The following is a 21535-nucleotide window of genomic DNA, read 5'->3' as shown; positions in this document are numbered from 1 at the left end:
AGCCGTCCTTACAGGGCGCGGGGGAAACCCAAGCCGTCAGCGCGGGGCCCGGCCGGGCGGCGGGAGCATCTTGTCAGAGTTTCCACTGAACACCTCGGGCTTGCTGGGAGCTCACAGAAATTAAATTAAATAAGATAAACTAAAATGCTGCCTGCAAAGCGTGCGCTCCGGCCCCTCGCTGGGGTGTGAATATGTGTCAGCAGCTTCGCTGCTGCTGCCCAGCCAGAAAAACTCCTTTATGGTTCATGGCCCCGGGGGCAGCAGGGGATGGGATGGGATGGGATGGGATGGGATGGGGATGGGGATGGGATTGGGATGAGATTGGGGTAAGGATGGGGAGGGAATGGGGTGCTCAGGGCAGTGGGATGGGGAGGGTTCAGGCTGCAGCAGTGGGGGACGAGGGTCCTGCCAGGAGTCTCCACCACCTGGAGAGAAGCCGCTGCTCATTTTCTTTCCTGAGTTAATTGAGGCAGTGAAGTCATATGCTTTAACCCCCTGATGCCCCCAAGCCAAGGCTGGGCTTGTTGGTCACCTCCTGGGGCACGGTGAGAGCTGGGCAGAGGGGGTCCTGCCAGCCAAGGGGTGCAGCCCCCGCTCCTCCTCCCTGATGTCCCGCAGGTCGCCCCAATGCCACCCCTCCACCCAGCAGGTCCCGGTCCCTGGTGGGATGACGCACCGGGGAGACCCCTGGACGGGACCCAGGCAGGGGTGGGTGATGGCACAGGGGGTTAGTGACCACCCGGGGGGGAATTGCAGAGGAGGAGGGTCCCTGTGCCCACGCTGCCCCACTTGTGCCGGTGGGAAGCACTGGGGACTGGGACCCCCCTGCCACCCCGCTGTGCCCGGGGAGCAGCGTCTTGCCTTGGTGAGCTGCCGTGGTGTGGGCAGGGAGATGCCAGTGCCCGGACACGTGCTGCCGAGGCGCGGGCAGCATTGGGGAGCAGGCAGAGCCCCGGCACCGCCCCGGCAGGTCACCCCGTCCCCCCGCACCGCCCGCCGGGGAGGGACGCAGCCGAGCCTCCCGCTCCTGAAATTTATTTTAATGTAAACCTAGCTCTAAGGCAGCTTTTTCTCATTTTTAAACTATTTCATATCAATCCTTGGCCTGACATTTGTTTTCTTTGAGTGCGGTGGGGAGCGTGGTCGGCATTGCTGAGGATATCTCCTCAGGAATCTTGGCAGAGGCGGCTCCCTATCTTTGAAGAAACGGCAAATGCAAAACAGAAGGCAGATATTAGAGAAGCACAAACAGTATTTTCCCCCTGCTCACCCCAGAAGCGACCGGCTTGGGGACATGGCGGTGGGGGCAGCCTGTGCCCGGACCCCACTGGTGGCACGGCACCTGCCTGGCTTGACCCCCAGGACCGGCGGACTGTGGACCCCAGCACCACTTTGAGGCAGGTCCCCATCACCTGCGGCCACCACGTTGTGCAGAGGCCACCCCATCCCCAAGGGCTGTGACCGACCCTCTGGGACGGGACGCGGTGGCAGCCGAGGTGTGGTGACACTGGGGGGGGTTTGCAGTGGGTTCGGGGAGGCTGGTGCCGCCTCCAGGATCTTGCCCTGTTGGGGGCCAGGAGCTGGGCTCTGGGGTCGCTCCCCAGTAGTTGGAACCCCAAGAAAACACTACTCCAAGGGTGAAGCTCGTGTCACCGGCGTGTTATGCCAGAGGGTTTTGCGGAGGATGTCCAAGGGCTGCCCGGCAGCAGCGCGGGCACCGGCGCACGCAGGCACACCTGGGGGTGTTGCTAAAAAGCTGGAAGAGAAAAGGAAATGGAGATCAAAGGGCCCAGCAAAACCAAGGAGACAGGATTTCAACCCCTGACATTAAAATAAAATGACTGTTAGGATAAACACTGGAAGGCAGTTTCCCATCCCGGGCAGCCAGGCTCGCTGGCGGGGGCGGGGGCCGGGGTTATGTTCCTTGGCGTTTCACACACGAGGAGACATTTTCGCAGCAGCTCACAAATTTGCCGTCGTGTCTGGGCAGCCGAGAGAGCGGTGGAGGGCGGCGCTGGTGGGGACCGGTGGTGCTCCCCCCGGGAAAACAACAGCACGGGGGATGTTTGCCAGGGAGCGAGCGGCCGACCAGCGGCACCAGCTTTCCTGGGGACACCAGGAGCTGGCTCCAGAGCTGCTGTCCCTGCCTGCTCCCGCCACTCCAGAGCCTGTTTCAACCGTAGTACGAGGTCACGATGGATGGAGTGAGTCCATCCTGTGGAGGGGCGAGCGCCTGGTGAGGCTCTGTGTTGCACCCGGAGCCGCCGTGGGGGTTCCTGCAGGTGGTGAGAGGAGAGTTGGGTGCTGGGGCTGGGGAAAGGAGGGGCTGGGACGGCAGCCGTGGGGCAGGAGAAACCCCTGGACACGGTGGCATGGACAGGTCCTGCAGAGCAGCTGCTCGATGCTTAGAACCTAATCCACTGAGGAATGAAGGTCCATGGGTCAGACCTGGCCTCTCCCACTGTTCGCTCTCAGCAGCTCAGGCATTTCTGGCCCCCTCCACCCCCGGCCCCAAGTTTCACACCAGTGATGGATCATTAGGTGCCAAGGAAGCGGCTGAAAATGCTGCTGCACTTGTCGTGGCTGCCTTGGAAGGAAGGGAAGCCATGCCCAGCTTATGGTAAGGTCCTCCCAAGTGAGCTTTGAAGCCACCGCAGGGCTCCTGTCCTCACCAGTGGCTCCCCCAGTGCTGCTATGGGCTCCCACTGCCCCCCGATCACTCACATCCCCCTTCACGGGGCTTCCCTCCCCACGGGGTGCGTGATCCGGGGCTGGAGCAGCCCCAGTGTCACTGCATTCGCTCGGGCGCAGAACTTGCATCCCTCGGTGGTGCTGGTGCAGGAGCGATGGGCTGCGGCAGCACCGGGCTGCTCTGTGCCGCGCCACTGCCCCGGCTCTCCATGGGAATGGCATGGACGGACACCCGAGAGGTCTCTGGGACATCCCTGTACCACATGTCCCAGCCCGCAGCACGGGCAGCAGCCCCCAAAGCAAGCTGCCCCGGCCCCTTTGAGCACCCCTGCCCCAGAAGGCTCTGGCCTGGACCACGGCTCGTTATAATTAAGCCGGTGACCCCAGCACGAGGCTGGAAGTTTAAATGTCTGCGGTTGATGGCCACTTGCCCGCAAATTCCCCGAGATGGGAATCGCTCGCTGCGGGTCCCTCCAGGCTTAGCAAGATTTCTTTGCAAAACACCCGTTGTGTTAGAAAGCGCCGTTTCTGTGCCGGAGCTGCGAGGGTGAAGCGGCGTCTGACCCACGGGCCCCGGGTGAACACCCTGCGCTTCCCACCGGAGCTTGCGTGTCCCTGGAGCAGGGCTGCCTTGGCTGATGGAGCCGGCACGTGTCCCGCAGGGAGCGATGCCCTGAAGCTCCCGCATCTCGCCGGGGCTCGCAGCCCGCGTCCCTCCCCGGGGCGTCTGGGCAGATGCTCCACATCGCGCTCCAGGATTTGGGCAGAGGGTCTGTGCTCAGGTCGCAACATGGGCTGGGCGGCAATTGGGACTCTGGCCCCCACTGCTGCCCCAGCATGGAGACCCCAGGAGAGGGGCTCCAGCCCCTGCCCAGCGGCTGCTGGGGCGGTGAAGGGGATGGGACCCTCCAGCACCATCGTCCTCGCTGTGCGCCCCAGCCCTCGACTTTTGCTCCTCTGCATCCTTTGGCTACCAGAGACGGCATTGCTGCTGCCCCCCAGGCAGGCCACCGTCCCGCTGGGAGGAGGAGGAGGAGGAGGAGGAGGAGGAGGAGAAGAAGGAGAGGGGAAGAAGAGGGGAAGAAAAAAATGAATCCCCACAAAAATGTCTTCATAACAGGAAACGTCTCATAAAATACCTGTGGTTTGGCATGTGTGATCCGACTGGTCAAACTATGCACCTGGCAGGCAACCCTGCTATTAATGCTGCGCAGTCTGGTATTTCGGTGGAGCTGAGGCTGGCGGGGTGGGGGAGGATGGGACCGGGGAGCTCGGGGCACAGAAACCCTCCTCTGGGGCCAGGGCGAGGGGGGCGGCATGTCCCTTGGGTCTTGCTCACCTCCATGTGTGCCCGGGGGACATCCCAGCTGTATTTCGGCGAGGGGACCACAGTGACCCCGGGATGCGGTGAGCCGGGCTGAGCCCCACCCCCCGGGCAGAAATCCGGCATTTCTGCAGCTTCGGGCCAGGGTTTTCCACCCAGACCCGGGTCCGAGGCAGCGCAGACCCAGAGATCTCTGCCCAGGTCTCCAAACCCCACGGTGCCCACCATTCCCCGGGGATGGCTTCGCTCCCTGCACACCCTCGGCTCCGTCGGCGTCGCAGCCATCAGCCCGGGCTCTCCCGCGCTGGGCGCAGGAGTTTTGACAGCTGGAGGTGAGGGATTAAGCCCTGAGCTGTGACCTGCAGCAGGCTCACGCCTTGCTGTGCCCCCGGCACACACACGCGGAGGGAGGGTCATTAATCCGCCTTAGCTGATCCCTGACCCGGCGGCTGCGGCATCAAGCGGCGGCACCGACCCTGTTGTCAGCACCGGGCTCCTTGGCTCCGGGCAGCGGGACGGTGGGCAGCGGGGACGGTGGGCAGTGCGTGCCACGCGGGTCCCCGCCATGGCCAGGCGCCGGTGCCTCGCTGGCCCGTGCGGTGGGACAGGGTGCGGTTCCCGTGCGTTCCCCGCTCTCTGCACATCGCGGGTGGCTCAGGCGTGTCGGGAGGCGAGTCAAGACAGGGAGAAGTACCCAGGTCGGTTTTGCAGCAAACTCTTCAGCAGCTTTCCTCAAACCAGCTGGTTCACGACCTGCGGAGCAAGCAGAGCCTGGCGTCCCCCCACCTTGTGTTGTACCCCCATCCCCGGGCTCCTCCCGCCACAGCCCCCCCAGCACCAGCTCCTCCCGCGCCCGGCATGGCCATGGGTACCCTGAGCTTCGCACCTTCCAGCTGGCCCACGGCTACTGAGTGGCTCAGCCCACGGCCTTTCCTTCAGACCTCCGCCCCGCCTGCCTCCGCAGTAGCTGCTAACGCAGCAGGAGTTAATTAGCGCGGAGCCCCCAGCCCCAGAGTTAATTTGGCTGCAACCCCCGCCTGGACCGGAGTGATACAGATGGACGCAGCCACCACACGCAGCAAGTTGGGCTGAAGGCACCGTGGGGCTGTGCCAGGGGGTGATGCACCGTGCCGTGCCGTGCCGCGCCATGCCATGCCATGCCATGCCGTACCCAGCCGGCTCTGCGCAGGGGGGGGCCCGGCGCGGGCGCTGCAGGGGTGGCAGGATGCTGCCTGCGCACACGGGGTGGAGTATTTTTCTTTCGTCAAGGAAAATGTTTTCTTGTTCCCTGGGCCGCGGGGCGGGCGAGGCCCCGGGTCCGTGCGGTGCGTACGGCAGCTCTTGGACGGGATCAGGTGTCATGCGTTGAAGGACCGGCTGGTGCCAAGACTCTCCCCCCGCGCTCCGGCGCTGCTCGGCCAAGCTGCTGCTTGATGCCTTTGGCTTTCGCAGCCCGGCCTTCGGAAACAACGTGCTCACTCTCCGTTTCAATAGCTCGCTTCTCATTTTCGACTCGTTTTATTATGATTATTTTTTAGAGCATGTGTAGTGCAAACCAAATCATCTACCTCCCGCTGGAGTCACTCCAGCCCCGTGTTGGGCTTGGAAAACCTCCCTGCTTTATTTTTCATTGTAAATGACCGGAGGATGGAGCGGCTGGATGGGACACGGCGGCGTCCAAACCCGCGCTGCTCCAGCCCACCCACACACGCCGGCTGCTTTCTCCCGGCTTTCTCTTTGCAGTGTCCGCCCGAGCAGGGCGAGCGCGCGAGGTGCTCACTGCGGCCCGGGGTGAGCTTCTGCTGTGGTTTGCAGAGGTGGAGCCCATGCCCCCTGTTCCCTGGTGTGCGGCACGGGGACGGGAACGAGCACGGGGATGGGGCCATGCCGGTCAGCCTGGGTTGAAGTGCATCAAAGACCCCATCCTGGCTCGTCCCCATGCCCTAGTCCCCATGGGGGCTGGCGTGGCCCCACATTTGATGCAGAGACAGAGCGGGGGTGAGGGGAAGCGAGCGGCACGCCGCACCCCGCACGGATTGTGCATTTATTGCTGGGTTTAAACAAGTTCTCCATTTTATTGACCTTCAACCGCAATCACAGATCCCCCGTGGATTGCATATATTGACTTAAAAAATAATTAGCCTTGAAGGGAGCAGGCGCGGTGCCTGCCTGCCAGGCCCCTAATTAATATATAAATAACAGGGGCCATAAATCAGCTGCAGCTCAGGGAACAAGCCCCCGGTTGTGTGCACGGGGAAAGCGCGCGGACGTGTCACTCGCGGGAAAATCACCCGGTCCCAGCAGGGCTGTGCCCGGGAGCGTGGACACAGATGCTGAAGGGGACGGTGCAGGGTGACGGCAGCCCCATTCCGCTGGCAATGGCCGGGAGCTCACCGGGAGCGCGCCGGGCCAGCCAGCACACGCCACAGCCTGTTTCTGGAGCCACGGGCTCCAGCTGCCCGAGCCCCCGCGCTCCTGTGAGAACAAGGTGACATTTCTTGTCTCCTTTCTCATGCTTTAAGTGTGAGATTTTTTTTTTTTTCCTTTTCCCGGAGCTTTCATTGCCTGCCAGGGGTTTTTAACACGTCTGCTCACCGGCTGCCAGGGGAGCAGACACTCGCACAGTGAGCGCGCCGGCAGCGTGCTCTGAAGCCGTGCCAGGGCTTGCTGTGCCGTGCCGCGCCGCCGCACCGGCTGCACCCGGGTCGGGCCCCCGCTGCCCCCCGAGCCCCATCCCTGCTTGGGGGGGACAGAACTCTGTCCCCAGACCCCTGGAGCCCTCCCCCAGTATGAACTCTCCTGGCCCAGCGGCTCCTGCTGGGCTTGGCTTTTCTGCAAGGAGCGGCTGTGGCCACGCTCCGGACTGTGCTGGGGGGGCCGGTGGTGCCCCCGAAGGACGGGGGCCCGGCTGGCCATGGGGCTTGGGCAACAAGAGTGGGGTGAGCCCTGTCCCCCAGTGCTGGGGCAGGAGGGGCTGCGCTCGGGAGCCCCCCCAGTTTTCTCCCCCACTCCATGCACGAAAAAAGTGACTCCCGATGGGATCTCGTCTGGCCGGACCGGAGCGGCTGCTGGCCCCCCAGGACAGGCAGGTGGCACCCGGCCAGAGCCATCACGGGCGCAGTGGCCCCATCCGTGCCATGGACTGGCCAACGATTGCAACCTGCCCTGGGAGATGAGAACTTTGGGCGGCTGCTCGTTGTGATTAATTATCATTTCATAACGCAGGAGATTTCAGGCATGAAAGAGCCTCTTCGCAGACACGTTGTGCACACTTTATCCATCATATGAGACTCCAGATGTTTCCATTTTATTCTTATTAAATCACCGCCTGGAGAGCCCGGGTAACGTGAGGCCTCCTGCCCCGGTGCCGGGCACCGCTGCGGGGGACGGCAAAGCCCCAGAGACCCCTTTTCCTTGAGGGACAGAGACACGTGCTCAGGGGTCTCAGGCCAGACCCCCCTGTTGTCCCCACAGCCCCCTGGGAGAGCGGGGTGAGGTGGAATGCCCTGTCCTGATCGAGGGAGAACGTGCAGGAGCTAAACCTGTGTCTGGTGATGCCAGGTGACCGGCGGCCACCTCGGCACGGAGCCAGGGGACTCGATGTCGCATCCAGCACACAGCGAAACCACGGCCGGAGCCAAAGCGGAGGGATCACCTTGTCCCCCCTCTCCCTTCCCTCTGGCATTGGCTTCCCCCTGTCCCGTGTCTCTCTGAGGGCTGAGGTCTCACAGAAGGACGGGGGGACATGGCGAGGGGCTGAGCCACCCCACGGTGCTGCTCCCTGGCGTGGGTGCATTGGAGCAATGAGCAGTACCCTGTGAAGACACCCCAAAGGAGGGGAGGAGCGGGGGTGAATAAAGCCCAGGTGGGAGAAAAGAGAGCTGGGAAGGGAGGGAGCTAGAGATGGAGGCACAGGGGTCATACCAGGTAAGGAAAACAAATAAATAGCTGATTCAGGGGTTTGTTCTCCTCTTTTATTTAGCAGAAACTGTATTTTTACAGCTGCAATCCCTTAAAATGGGATTCTTTTTCCCTTAAACAAATCCTTGTAAAATAATGCTTCATAAAAATAAGCGTTCCTCTTCTTGACCTCGAAGACAGAAAAACAATAACGGCGGCAAGGCCCTCTCCGTGCCGCGGCGGAGGCTGATGGTGGCTGTCATGCGTGTCCCTGCCTGTGCCTGCCCGAGCCTCAGCCCAGCAGGAGCCCGGCCGTGGCCTCCCCTGCGGCTGCTGAGGTGGGAACGGCACAGCCCTGGCACCGCCAGCTCCGGCAGGGTGGGCAGAGCAGGGTTCCTCTCCCAGCATCCGCCCTGGCCGCCTGTGTCCCCACAGGGTCCGGGCTCAGTCGTGCCACCAGCGGCAGAGCTGTCCCCGTCCCCTCCACCCCGAGCACAGCGCGGGGAGCACAAGGTGCCCGGCTCGGTGGGCATTTACCGGGCAGGAGAGGAGCGGTCGAGGCTGGAGACCTGGAGACCTCCGACAACCTGCCAATCACTTGTAGCATCAGGAACAATCCCACGCCAGGGCTGCCCCCTCCCTCTACTTAATTTGCTTTAATTTTCTTTTAATTCGGGGGATTTTTGGACTTGTTTTTTCTCCAGGCTGCAGCTTTATGTTTTTTTTTCACTGCTGCTTCAGCAAAAGCGATTCAGGAAATTCCGATCAAATCCCGGCACACAGCAGCCCTGCCCCTGCTCCCCGACGGGAGAGGCAGAGAGCTTAATTCTCATTAATAACCACCACGGGTCAATTATTGCAAGAAGGAGGAAAACCAGCAAAGCTCTTTGGCATCACATGTTATTTAAGCTTCCGAAAATAAATGTTCTTTGCAAACCAATCTGTTTGCAGCTCCGCGCGTGGACCTGGCACAGAAAAAGTTGCTAGAGGAAAGGTATATTTATAGAGGGTGTTTATTTTAAATAAACAGGCACTTAAGGCAGAGGCTGCTGCTCCCAAGCGCCGCAGCCCTCCCCTGGGCTTTCCTGGCTGAGGGTTCCCATCCCTCTTCCTACGAGCGAGCTCCCGTCACTGCCCGCAAAGTGCCGCAGCTGAGCCACAAACACGGCGAGTCTCGGGCTCCAAAATCATGGATTTGGGCCAGCACCCACCGGGAGGTGCAGCACCCGTTTGGGAGCCACAGCACCCACGGGAGCCACGGCCAGAGCAGACATGGCTTTTGTTAGAGAGGACCCTGCTCGCTGGAGAGATGCGACAGCAACACTGGGCTCGGCGGGCTGGGGTTCCCATCCTGCCTTTTTTTACCCCTCTTCATATATATGTTAAAAATATACAAGGGGAGCCTGATGTAGGCATAGCCCCAGACAAACAGGTACTGGGAAGGCTCTGCTGGGTGTCTGAGATTAGTTATTGCTCATAAGCCGTGTATTTATTGTGCATCTCCCAGCCGGCGCGTGTCAGGAAGGGTAACGTCTTCAGAGCATCCGTGGTCCAGAAAAAGGCAAATCTGGGGAGTCCTGCTCCCACTGGGATCCTTCCCAGGTTCCTGGCTGATTGTCGCGGGAGGGAGGGTGCGGACGGGGGTGGTGGGTGCCCGCTCTCACTCTCACTTTCTCCGCAGGAGCAGTGGGGAGCAGGATGCTGCCGGACGCCGTGGCGCTGTTGGCGGTGATGGTGATGGTGCTCGGCCTTCGCTCGGCAGCGGGAGGAGGCGCGGGGGGCTACGCCCAAGTCAAGTACATGCAGCCCATGGTGAAGGGACCCCTGGGACCCCCCTTCCGCGAAGGCAAAGGGCAGTACCTGGGTAAGGGACACGCTCTGCAGGGGGGTGGGATGAGACGGGGCCTGGGAGTCCTGCTGGGGTAGTGGGAACGGGCCATGGCATCCTGCAGCCACTGGGCACTTGGCATCCCCCTCCCCTCGGGAGCAGCCTGGCGTGGCCAAGGGTGCTGTTGTCCAAAGCATCTTTAGCCAAGCATGGAGGGGCTGTTTAGTTCTCCTTAACCCAGTGCAGGTTAACTATGGGCACAGAGAGGCTCAGATGAGAAGCAGAGCCCTTCGCTTGGGCTGGGTGGGCATCTTTGGGTCCCTCGCTCTGGGAGCTGGGGCACAAGGGGGACCCCTGAGCCTTTTCTCCTGTCCTCCTGCACATTTCCTGGTAGATCAGAGGCTCAGCCCAAGTGCAGGAGCCCTGGCCTCTTCCATCTCTCCCTCTCGCTGCTCTTAAACCAGAGCCCTCCCAGCAAGGCTTTTTCCACTCCTCCACCTATTCCCTCTTCCCTGCCTGCCTTTTGCACCAGCTGGGAAAGGAAAGAGGGCCAAGGCCGGAGCCGAGACCCAGCCTACTGAGGGGAGAGCAGGAGAGAGACATTTCCTCCCTCGGAGAGCAGCGACCAGAGACCCACACGTGTTAAATCGCTCCCCACCGAGTGACGTGCTGCACGGAGGGGCAGAGGCACTGAGGCCATCGCTCCTGCACCACGTCCAGCCCAGCCCCAGCCTTTTGTAACTGCCTGTCCCGAGCTGCCCTGCCTGCACACTGTTCCCTGCCTGCACACTGTTCCCTGCCCGCACACTGTTCCCTGCCCGCACACCGTGTCCTGCCTGCACACTGTTCCCTGCCTGCACACCGTGTCCTGCCCGCACACTGTTCCCTGCCTGCACACTGTTCCCTGCCTGCACACCGTGTCCTGCCCGCACACTGTTCCCTGCCTGCACACTGTTCCCTGCCTGCACACCGTGTCCTGCCCTTGCTGTAGCCCCACGTCCCTGTTCAGGGCTCCTTTTAAGCCCAGCCCCAGCCACAGGTGCTGGAGGTTGGAAGGCACAGGAGGGTCCATCAGTGCCCCACACCAGAGGGTTATTAGCATGGGTTAATTGCACACGCCCTGGGGGACAGCTCAGGAGACTGGGGTCTTTGCAAACAGCAAGTGTTGAGTGTGACTGAGTTTCTCTGGCACTTCCTGGCTCATCAGGGGTCCCTCTGCCAAGCGAGCCCCCCAGCACCTCCCTGAGGCACACACAGCCACCACTGTACCCAGGGCAGCAGCATCTTCAACTCAAAAGGGGGATGGAGGGGGGGCTCTGAGCCCTTTCCATGATTCCAAACACAACGGTCCCCAAGGCCAAGGCTCTTCCCAGAGCCAGCCGCTGCTGGCAGCTCTGTGGGACGGGGCAGCACTGGGGCTCATGTGCCCAGACCTGCTGGGTCGGTGTTTGGCCCTTGGGAAGTGGGAAAAGCCACCAGAGCCCTCCCCATGGGCTCACACAGACCTGGACCCTCCAGGGAGCTGAAATCTTGGCTCTGGGAGGAGAAACTGGAGAAGGCTTGGCTGCCGGTGGCTGATTTACTGCTGGGCTGAATGGCTTATCAGGAGTTCAGCTCAGCACATATGTCAGAAAACACACAGCGAAACCTGGAGCCGAAGCGTGCTTGGAGCCCCCCCTCGCTGCCCCCTTCCCAGCTGTTGTAAAGCTGGTCCCTGAATCCCAGCCAGAGACAAAACCTTCCAGTGTAGCGCAGGAACGTTTCAGCTGCTGGTGGGACAGGATTCAAATATCTCCCTGCTGGTTTTCCTTCTTTTTTCCCCCTTCTTCCTATGCATTGGAGCAGCTTGTGCTGCCTGTGAGCAGTGCTGCCTGCTAACTGTGATGGAGAGAGGAGTGCAGGGCTCTTCGCAAGGGGCAGAGCACAGGAGTCCCCTGGACATCACCCTCCTAAAACCCCTGGGCTGGAGAGGACGGGCGGAGGGGCAGCTGCAGCCTGAGCCACTGGCTGGGGGGAGCCGCAGGGAGGCTGCTGGGGAAGCCAGTGCCTCCTGGATCCCCCCAAGCTCCCATCTCTGCTTAACCTCGTATTTGGCAAGAAAAATCCCTGCTGGCCTTCTGCCCTGCTCGGGGAGCTCAGCTGACTCGCCGCGACGGCGCAGGGCCGTGCCGTGCCCCTGCCCGTTACCCCGAGCTGGTGGGGAGCTGTGCGGGGCCCCCCCTTGGGCTGCCCCAGTCTGGCCCAGGGGCTGGCACCCCCACCTGGGGGGCCAGGATGGGCCCGGGGCTGCGGGGGCTCCCGCCAGCCTGCGGGTGCCATCTAGTGAGAGACAGGGCTGGTTTCCTCAGGGTGCCAGACACCTTTTCTGTCCCAAAAACAGAGTCCCCAGGAGCATGGAGGCAGCTCTGGGCAGGAGATGCTGTTAAAGGCTAAAACACTAAAAGCATTGAGGCAGATATTTGGGGTTATTTTGGCTTGGTTAAAACCACGTGGGTGCAGCTTGCAGCCAGGTAAAACCACCGCTGGGTGCTGGTGGGGCTCGGGAAGCATTTTCCCAAGCCAGCAGCATCCCAGGGTGACACCGGTTAGGCACAGGCAATGCCCAGGGTTTGTGCCAGGCAAGTGATGGAGCTCTCCCCACAGCGACAGGGCTCACCCCGGGGCAAGCAGCCTCAGCTGCAAAGGTAGAGGAGCACTTTTCACCTCCCCAGGCTTGGGCAAGCTCGTTGGGGAGCCAAGACCCAACCTCTGTCTTCAGGGCTGCGTTGGCCAGTGTCCCCAGAGCAGGTGGCCCATAGGTCCTGCTGCTTTTGAAGAGACTCAGTCCTGTCCTCCCTGCGGGGCTGCTGCTGGCTGCATGTGGCCAAGAGTCTTCCAGGTCCCCGAGCTCCTGCTAATGGGGAAATGTTGTCTGCCCCGTCCATGCTTCTTTCTGTCCCCTTGCTCTGCAGCTCCATCTGGGAGGGCTGTGGCTGGGTCCTGTGCTGAGCATCCCCACGTGGCTCAGGGCACCCACTGCAATGGCAGGTGGGATGAGAGATGCAGTAACGCTGGTCCCACGCAATGTCCCCGCGAGCCTGCGAAACTCGCTCTCACGAGACAGGGCTTGGCAGCAGCGCTGGAAGGAGCTCGGTTGGGCTCTGCCACGGAGCAGCCAACCTCTCCTTCCTGCGCCGTCATCCGGCAGCGCTGGCCAGACCCGCTGCTGACTGCTCCTGGCAGGGAACCACTTCCCATCGTGCTGGGTTATTCCTCTGCCGGCCAGTCTGTGCTGCTGGGTCCCTCCTCCAGGCCTGCGGGGGTTCTTACCGGGACGATGTAGCTCCAGAGGGCCTGTGGGATCCACCCGGACGTGTCCATGCCCCTCAGGAGGTGGAAAGCTCTGCGGTGCCCAGGCCAGAGCTCGCAGGGGCCATGCCTGCTCCTTCCCCTTCCCGCTGCCCCAGCTGGCTCTCTGCATTAGCATTCATGGCAGCTTTGTTCATGCTTCGAGGGGAACACATAACCCCATGCTGCTGCTGTGAAATGCAGAGCTCCGAGACATGCGTCTGTGGTAAGACATGGTCTTTTGAAATCGGATACCGCTGGGGCTGCAATGTCCCAGTTTCTCTCCGCTAACGTCCCCGGTTTGGTTTTCCCGTCTGCTTTTTTGGCCGCCTGCGAGTTGGCAGCTCTCGCCTGGCGTTTCTCTTCGCTGCCTTGTGTGAGAGTGTTCGTGTGCTTTTTCCTTCCTTCGTGGGCTCAGCTGTAGATCCTTGTTCTGATTCCATGCAAAATGACCTAGAAAACTAATTCTTTTCAAACTATTGCATGAAGAAAAAAAAAAAAAGCAAAGGGGGAGGGGGAAGAAAACACATTGAAATGATTTTCTGGAGAAAAATTTTTCCAGAATTCAAACCCCAGAAATCTGCTTCAGCGCAACACTTCCCATCTCCCTGGCCTTCTTTCCCACACCGTTTTCCCACACCGGGTGAGGAGCAGGAGGTTTGCAGAAATCCAGTGGCAATGTCATGGCAGACAAGTATTTCCTTAATTTCCACAGCCAAGTGACCTCTATTACAGCCTAGGACGTGGGCCAGGCTCTGATATGTAGATAAGCTCTGAAAATGTTTCCATTACCAAAAGAAAAACAAGCGGGCACCAGGCCTGGACGCGGCCGGAGCTAATTGCTGTGCTTAGGAAAGGCAGAGCTGCCCCGATGCACCAGAGCGGTGCCTGCTGCCGCCACAGTTATTCTTTTCACGTGTCTCAAATCTCCCCTAATCTTTTCCCGTTGACTGAGAAAATCTCTGTGTTGGCGGATCCTGGCGCTGCGGGTGTCCGTGCTCCCAGGGCCTGGCTGGCAGCCCTCGGGGACCCCCTGCCTCCTCCTCCTCCTCAGTGCCATGTGGGGCTCACAGCCTCGTGCGATGGGCCGTTCTGCTCCCCTCACAGACGGGATCCATTCCCATCCCGGGAACTTGCCCGTACAGATCTGTTGCTGATTGGAATGTTCCACTTTGGGGCAGATTTGGTTAGAATTTGTCCAAGGTGTCAAGGCCCTTTCCTCTGCCCTTCGCATTTCTCAGCATAGTCCCATGTACGTGCAACTGCCAAGTATTTCCTTCGTTTCAAGCTTCCCAAAAAAAGAGTTTGTCAGATTTATTCTTTCTCACCCGTTCCTGGTGTCACGTGGGAAGCGACACCCTGCCTGGGCCGGCCTCACGGAGTTATTTATGCTCACGTCTGTGCTTTAAGTACCGAGCTGCGGTGGGCATGTAATCTGGCTCTCCTCAGCTTTGTAGTCTCTCAGCCCATTAGTTTCTTTCTTATATCCGTTTGCAAAAGACCTCTATAAATTCTTTAAATGTCAAGTGGTTACAGCCTATTCCCAGCTGGGCTGACTCATTTGGATGTAACTGAGGTTGCGTTTCCCTCGCAGCTATTGGCTTTTCCTCCAGCCTCAGCGCCTTTTTTTTATTATTATTATTATTGGTGGGTTTTTCTCTGCCTTGCTGGACGCAGGAGCTGAGCCAGTGAGCACCGCGGGCATGTCTTAACCCACACACGAACCACCTCTTCGGTCTCTCAAGTACATGTCCAAGAGTTTTCTTTTTAATCCAAAAGGATTAAAGGTCTCCCGAGGCCCTGGACTCGAGGGACGGGGCAGAGGGATTATCCTCAGTCTTGGCTGGTTCTGTCGCCATCCTCAGGGCTGAGCCCAGGCAAGAGCCACTGAATCCCACAGTGCTTTCGAGGCCGCTGGGAAGTGAGGCAGCGGGAGGTTTGAATCCAGCTCCTAAAATAATCCCACAGTAGGTCATCACGGAACAGCACTGCCAGAGCCCACGGCAGTCCCTGGTCTTGTTGACACCCTCTGTTGGAGGGACGGACGGAGTAAGGCTTGAATTAGTACCCTGGGCTCTGGCCAAGGTCTTGCCTCAAGACAGTCCTGCTGATGTGGTGGCCCAGGAAGCCACTGTGGCCACGTTTAAATAAAACCATTTTTAGAGGAGCGCACTCGTGCAAGTACAGACCCAGGCAGCGCTGAAGCCTCTGGCTTTAGCACCCCGAGAGCATCACGCAGCAGGCACCGCCAGCCCCAGTAAAGCTCCCTGTCTCCTCTCTCCACAGACATGCCACCGCTGCTGCCTATGGACCTCAAAGGGGAGCCAGGACCACCAGGGAAGCCTGGCCCACGTGGACCCCCCGGGCCCCCCGGCTACCCGGGCAAGCCGGGCACAGGGAAGCCAGGGATGCACGGCCAGCCCGGTCCTGCTGGGCCCCCCGGGTTTTCGGGCATTGGGAAACCCGGCATCCCAGGACTCCCCGGAAAGGCGGGCATGAAAGGGATGCCCGGAGCCAAGGGTGAGCCCGGCATGCGAGGAGAGCAAGGGCCAAGAGGACTGCCCGGCCCCCCGGGGCTGCCGGGGCCGGCTGGCATCTCAGTCAACGGGAAGCCAGGCCCCCAGGGAGGCCCCGGTCTGCCCGGGTTTCGGGGTGAGCCTGGCCCCAAAGGAGAGCCGGGTCCCCGCGGAGAGCGAGGGATGAAGGGTGAAAATGGCGTGGGGAAGCCAGGGCTACCAGGGCCCCGGGGGAATGGGGGTCCTCCCGGTCCTGCGGGGCCCCCAGGGCCCGTCGGCGTTGGAAAACCCGGCCTCGATGGCCTGCCAGGCGCGCCGGGGGAGAAGGGCGACATGGGCCCTCCGGGTGGGCCTGGCATCAACGGGGAGCCCGGCCCTGTGGGGCCACGGGGACCCCCCGGCATCGACGGGATCGGCGTCCCGGGCGTCGCAGGGGTGCCGGGGATACAGGGCCCCATGGGACCGAAGGGAGAGCCTGGCATCCGCGGCCTCCCTGGTTTGCCCGGCCCAACGGGCTACGGGAAGCCGGGCTTGCCTGGCCTAAAAGGAGACCGCGGGCAGCCTGGGGTGCCGGGAGCCATCGGTGATAAGGGGGAACCTGGCATTGATGGGGAGCCGGGTGAGCCCGGCCCTGCCGGCATCATTGGGCCACCGGGCCCACCAGGGTCCATGGGTCTGCCGGGCAAGCACGGGCTGCCCGGTTCCAAAGGGGACGTGGGGCCGAGCGGGCCCCCAGGAATGCCAGGGATGCGCGGCGATCAGGGCCTGAACGGCTTTGCGGGGAAGCCAGGTGTGCCGGGAGAAAGGGGCCTGCCCGGGTCACAGGGACCCCCTGGCCCAACGGGTCCCAAAGGAGAACCGGGGTTCATTGGCCTCCCAGGGGTGCCGGGATTAACGGGCGGCCCCGGGCCAAAAGGGGATGGGGGCATCCCAGGGCAGCCGGGGCTGAGGGGCCCCTCTGGCATCCCGGGCTTGCAAGGACCTGCCGGTCCCATGGGGCCTCAGGGGTTACCGGGGCTGAAAGGGGAGCCCGGGCTCCCTGGGGTTCCCGGTGAGGGGAAGACGGGTGAGCCTGGCATGGCCGGACCCATCGGCCCCCCAGGAATGCCAGGAACACCAGGGATGAACGGGCCACCGGGCCCACCGGGGCCACCTGGGCCACCGGGAGCGCCCGGGGTGTTCGACGAGACGGGCATCGCGGGGCTGCACCTGCCGGACGGCGGCGTGGAGGGAGCCGTGCTGGGCAACGGCAAGCCGGGGAAGCCGCAGTACGGCCGAGGAGAGCTCTCCGCCCGCATCGCGCCAGCCTTCACCGCCATCCTCACCTCCCCCTTCCCAGCCTCGGGAATGCCGGTCAAGTTCGACCGGACTTTGTATAATGGGCACAACGGCTACAACCCAGTCACCGGGATATTCACCTGCCCCATATCTGGCATCTACTACTTTGCCTACCACGTGCATGTCAAAGGGACTAACGTTTGGGTGGCGCTTTATAAGAACAACGTGCCTGCCACTTACACCTACGACGAGTACAAAAAGGGGTACCTGGACCAGGCCTCGGGCAGTGCCGTGCTTGAACTCAAGGAGAACGACCAAGTCTGGGTACAAATGCCCTCGGACCAGGCCAACGGGTTGTACTCCACGGAATACATCCACTCCTCCTTCTCTGGGTTCCTGCTCTGCCCCACATAACGGCTGTTGGGCATGTTTCCTTTTCACCCACTTTAGCCATAAACTGTCTTTTTTTTTTTTTTTTGATAAAAAAGTTTTTTAAAATTAATACAAAAAAGAAAAATCACTGGGAAGAACGCGCAAGCCGTTGTCGTGGGACCGTGCTTCACGCTGTTTGATCCATGAGTCAAGAGGGTAATCGGAAAGGAGACATCTATCTATCTTTCTTTTTTCTTTTTTTTCTGGGAGGGAGAAGGCAGGAGGGGAGTGACCTCCTCATCAAAGCGAATTTGGAATTAAATTTTACCCTGGTGACTGTACATCAAACACAGGAACACGCTTGGGATGGCAAGGATCTGGCTCCGCAGTAAACTGCTCTGTGGTCCAGGGAGGGTCACCTGGAAGACCAGACCCTTCCAGTCCGTAGTCAAGTGCCCTTGTTTCCCTTTTTGAGTACTAGTTAAATAAATACAGCTGTTGTAACAGATGGTGTATTTGCTAACCAGCACAGGGGTCCCAGGCACCTACCACGAACCTCTACAGCAGCAGAGATCCGTGATGGATTGAGAAATTTCCTTCCCAAACCATCAGACGCCCAAGTTCCAGTCTCACTGATGCCTGTTCTTTCAGACTGTGCTTCGAGGCAGTCTCTCCGATTCACTCCGGATGCAGTGTGGATGGATTTATAATCATAAAAAGTGGAACACTTTGCATAAGCACCTTCTTATAAGAAGTAAATATTATTTTTAACCCTCCCCCCCAGCACCTTTAGGAATAAAACCATCCAGGCGTTGGTACCTGGGAGGATGACAGACGACCTGTTCCAAAGCCGCCAAGGGAAGCCGGGACCCCTGCGATGAACAACGATCCTCTCTCGGGTTAATTCAGCTGCTGCCAAGTCCAAGGGCGAGCTCTGTCCTCTCTGTTTCTTCGCAGCCCGGAGACTCGCCGGGCCTCGTGAGCATCATCTTCTTTGCCGACACCCGGCTGGCCCCGCGGGCCCGGCGTACGGTGCTTCTAGCCTGGTGTGAGAGAAGGGGTAGTTATGCTTTCTTGGAAGTGCCACTTACGGACAACTTGCTTTTACTGTCTCACTATTTCGGGATGTGTAAACTTTTGCGTCGGTGTCCCCCCTTTCTCTGGGGACCTTTTAATTAAGAAAAAAAATAGTGTTCGTTCTAACTTTCTATTCAGTCATTTTACAACGGTGCTATTATCTACTTAACAATGTTATTTACAAGTCTAGTGCAATATGTACCTGTAAAAGTGCACCATATTCCAGGTGCCACTCTGTGACTTAGGTTAAAAAAAAAAAGAAAAAAAAGTCACATTTGTCTGTTGTTACCACTTTGTCTCACTAATGCTTGAAATGTTGTCGAGCTGAGTAGGAGCTACAAGGTTCTGGGAAAGGTGTGAGCGGCCACGGGCCACTGGGCTGCTCTCTCCGTTGCCAGCGGGAGCCACTGAGCCCTGTTGCTTTGCAGATTTTCTCGCGGTAGAATAGTCATCGCCATTCGCACGCCGAGTCACGCCATCCCTCTCATCCCAGGCGAGCACCACGAGCTGCTGGAGCTCGTCCCCGAGCGTTACCCCGCGTGTCCCCTCTGCAACGGCACAGCCCTGAGACAACAGCAACGATTTGGTCACCAGCTGAGCAACTCTTACCCTCAAGTTTTTCTGAAGCCTGTTCTATGGCCAAAGAAATGTAGCAAGAATGGGACTCGGGATTGTTCTGCAGATGGACTGTACAAGATATTTAAACAACTTTTCTTTTTCTATTTCTGTCTCGTTTTGTTTGTTTGTTTTTCTCCTGAAGCCTGTCCTGTGTTTCTGCCTCTTGCCATCCAGGGCTTCCTCTTAAAAACGCACCTATCCCTGAAAGGAAGAAACCCAAAAAGGAAAGTTACAGGCGGAAGGCCAGTGCTTCAGCTCCTGCCCGGCCGGGGCTGGGCTGCTTTGTCCCCCCTCCCGGGGATTTTCTCCACATAGAGTTCCAAGTTTCATATAAAGATGAAAGTTTCTCGAGTGGAAAGGTTGCCCCAGTGGATTTTTTTAACTCCTGAAGGCAGGGAGGTGTCGGGGCCGACTGGGCTTTGACCGCACTGGGTTATTTCACAGCAGGAGCAGGAGCCACACACAGAGTCCCTGAAATTCCAAGTGGAAGGTGAGATGTTTTCTTCAAGCCCAGGCTTGGGAGGAGGATGCGAGGACGGGGCCTGCATCTCCTTCCCTGAAGCGTCTTTCCCGTGGAGAACAGCCATGGACTGGAGCTGGTGCCATGCCAGGCCCCAGTGGCAGTGGGGTCCGGTTCCCACCGTGGCCCCGGGGCCCGTTCCCACAGTGGCGGGGCCGGCGGCGCATCCACACTACCCGCGGCAGGGCCAGGAGCTTCCCGAGCCCCAGCCATGCGCCGGGGTGGAAGCTTCATCCTGTTGCTCAGCAAAGCGACGTATTTATACCGTGTCCTAACCTACATCCCACCTCTTTTTGTTCTGTTTTATTCAAAACCTCTTGTTCTAGCTGGCAAAAAGCGATGACAGAAATCCTCACTGTAACCACCCGGCGACATTAACTCCTTCAGTGCTGTAGATATTCTTTTGCAATTTCACTTTCCCTTCACGTGCAGAGCATAAACCGCAATCACCCTTCCGCAGCTGTATAACCTCTTACATCTACACGGTAACTGAAAGGCAGAGATATTACACGCACATAGAGTTAGGCTAGAAAAAAAAAAAAACAACAACCAACGATGCACAGGACGAGGGAGGCTGTTCACTAAACCAGACACTGTCAGGAAGAGTTTTTCTTCTGGAGTACTGAGTACATGGTATTCGCCAGCAGAAAAGGGTCATTTTCTGTCGTGTGTGTGAGCGCATGGGGTTCGGGTTTCTATCGCAATAGCAAAGAAGGTTGGGTTGGATGAAGTATGTCTATTTTTAATTATGAAAACTGCATTACAATGTGCATTTTTATATACAAATTCTTACTATTTTTTTTAAATTTGCCTCTAGTATCTTCATTTCTAACCTAGTATATAGAGGTTTTTAGTTTTGTAAATACTTTATTACATGCACTGTCTGTCATAGTAAAAGTTGGTCTAAAATGCACTCTTTTTGTGATCAGAAACTGGCCTTCTCTTCAGAACTAAAACTGCAGTACTTGATTGTATTGACAAAACATCAATAAAACTTATTGTATAAAAGGTGGGCTCAGCTGTGCCTTTGTTCTGTTATCAAGGGGCTCCTGAGACCGTTCAGAGACCTCTTGCACTATTTCCTTCCCAAATCCAGCTCGCTTCTTCCCGGCAGATCTCCTTGCTAATTAATATTCTTACGTAAGAAGGTACCGTGTGGTTCTTGTGATTAAGGAAAAGATTCCCATCTCCTGAAGTTCATTTTTACAAAATTATGAAATCCGGACCCTTCCAGAGTGGCAGTTATTAATCCGAGGAATTAAAGTCAAGGTGTTGGGGATTCCCTCTCCCTTCCCTGGGTTTTCCATTACACGTATTTTACCACGTTATCCAGCCTTTTCTGGAGCCACCCTTCGCATCCCGGGTGGGAAAAGCTGCCGGCTCAGCAGCGCGCAGGAGAAACGGTGAATCACCTGGAAGCAGATCACTTCCAGAGACTAAAAGTAAAAAGAATAAAGAGAGGAAAATAAGTTTTCCCACCTGATGTTCCCAGGAAGAGGAGCCGTTGCGTGCTGCAGGTGGAACACCTCCAGAGGAGCCTGGCTGCCGCGGGGCAGGCTCCTGCAGAAGCCGACGATGAAGAAAAGCGATTCCCTGCTGCGAGTGGCGGGGACCCAGCACTCCCCGGTCTCTGCACCATCATCGCACGCTGGACTCCAACAGCCAAACTCCTTCCAGGCGCTGCTCCTCGCTGCGAACCGCCAGCCGAGCTCCCTGACACGCACCATCGACGCTTCCCGCTCTCACGGACCACGGCTCCGGGGCTTTTCCAAACTCCAGCTGCCCCGTCCGGCTCAGAGCCAAGAGTGCCTGCCTGAAAATCATTTTTACAGCAATTTCCAGTGGTAAAACTCACCCCAAGTGAAGCACGAGTCTCGGCAACATGCAGATGTCTCTAACCAGCACCAAACAACTTCCTTTCTGCTTCCTACAGCAAGATTTCAAGAGGCTGTAACAAGGTAGTTTCAGGTTGAGTCTTAAAGTGAAGTCTGGGGTTGGGAGAAAGATGTCATTTGAGTATGGGAGCACAACTTCACGACTTGAATGAAAAGACAAGGAGCAGGGGCTCATTAACAAAGATAACT

At 58.9% G+C, this 21535-nt stretch overlaps 1 protein-coding gene across 1 annotated transcript; it reads left to right on the top strand.

The window, feature by feature from the left end:
* Positions 1 to 9613: 9613 nt before the first annotated feature.
* On the top strand, positions 9614 to 17278 carry COL8A2 (collagen type VIII alpha 2 chain). The gene is made up of 2 exons (XM_074162064.1): positions 9614 to 9779; positions 15357 to 17278. The coding sequence occupies exons 1-2, from the start codon at positions 9614 to 9616 to the stop codon at positions 17276 to 17278; spliced, it is 2088 nt and encodes a 695-aa protein (XP_074018165.1).
* The last annotated feature ends 4257 nt before the right edge of the window (positions 17279 to 21535 follow it).

The sequence above is a fragment of the Numenius arquata genome, chromosome 21, assembly GCF_964106895.1.
Source record: "Numenius arquata chromosome 21, bNumArq3.hap1.1, whole genome shotgun sequence".
In the NCBI taxonomy this organism is placed as follows: domain Eukaryota; kingdom Metazoa; phylum Chordata; class Aves; order Charadriiformes; family Scolopacidae; genus Numenius; species Numenius arquata.
This window is presented reverse-complemented; position numbering and strand designations above follow the sequence as displayed.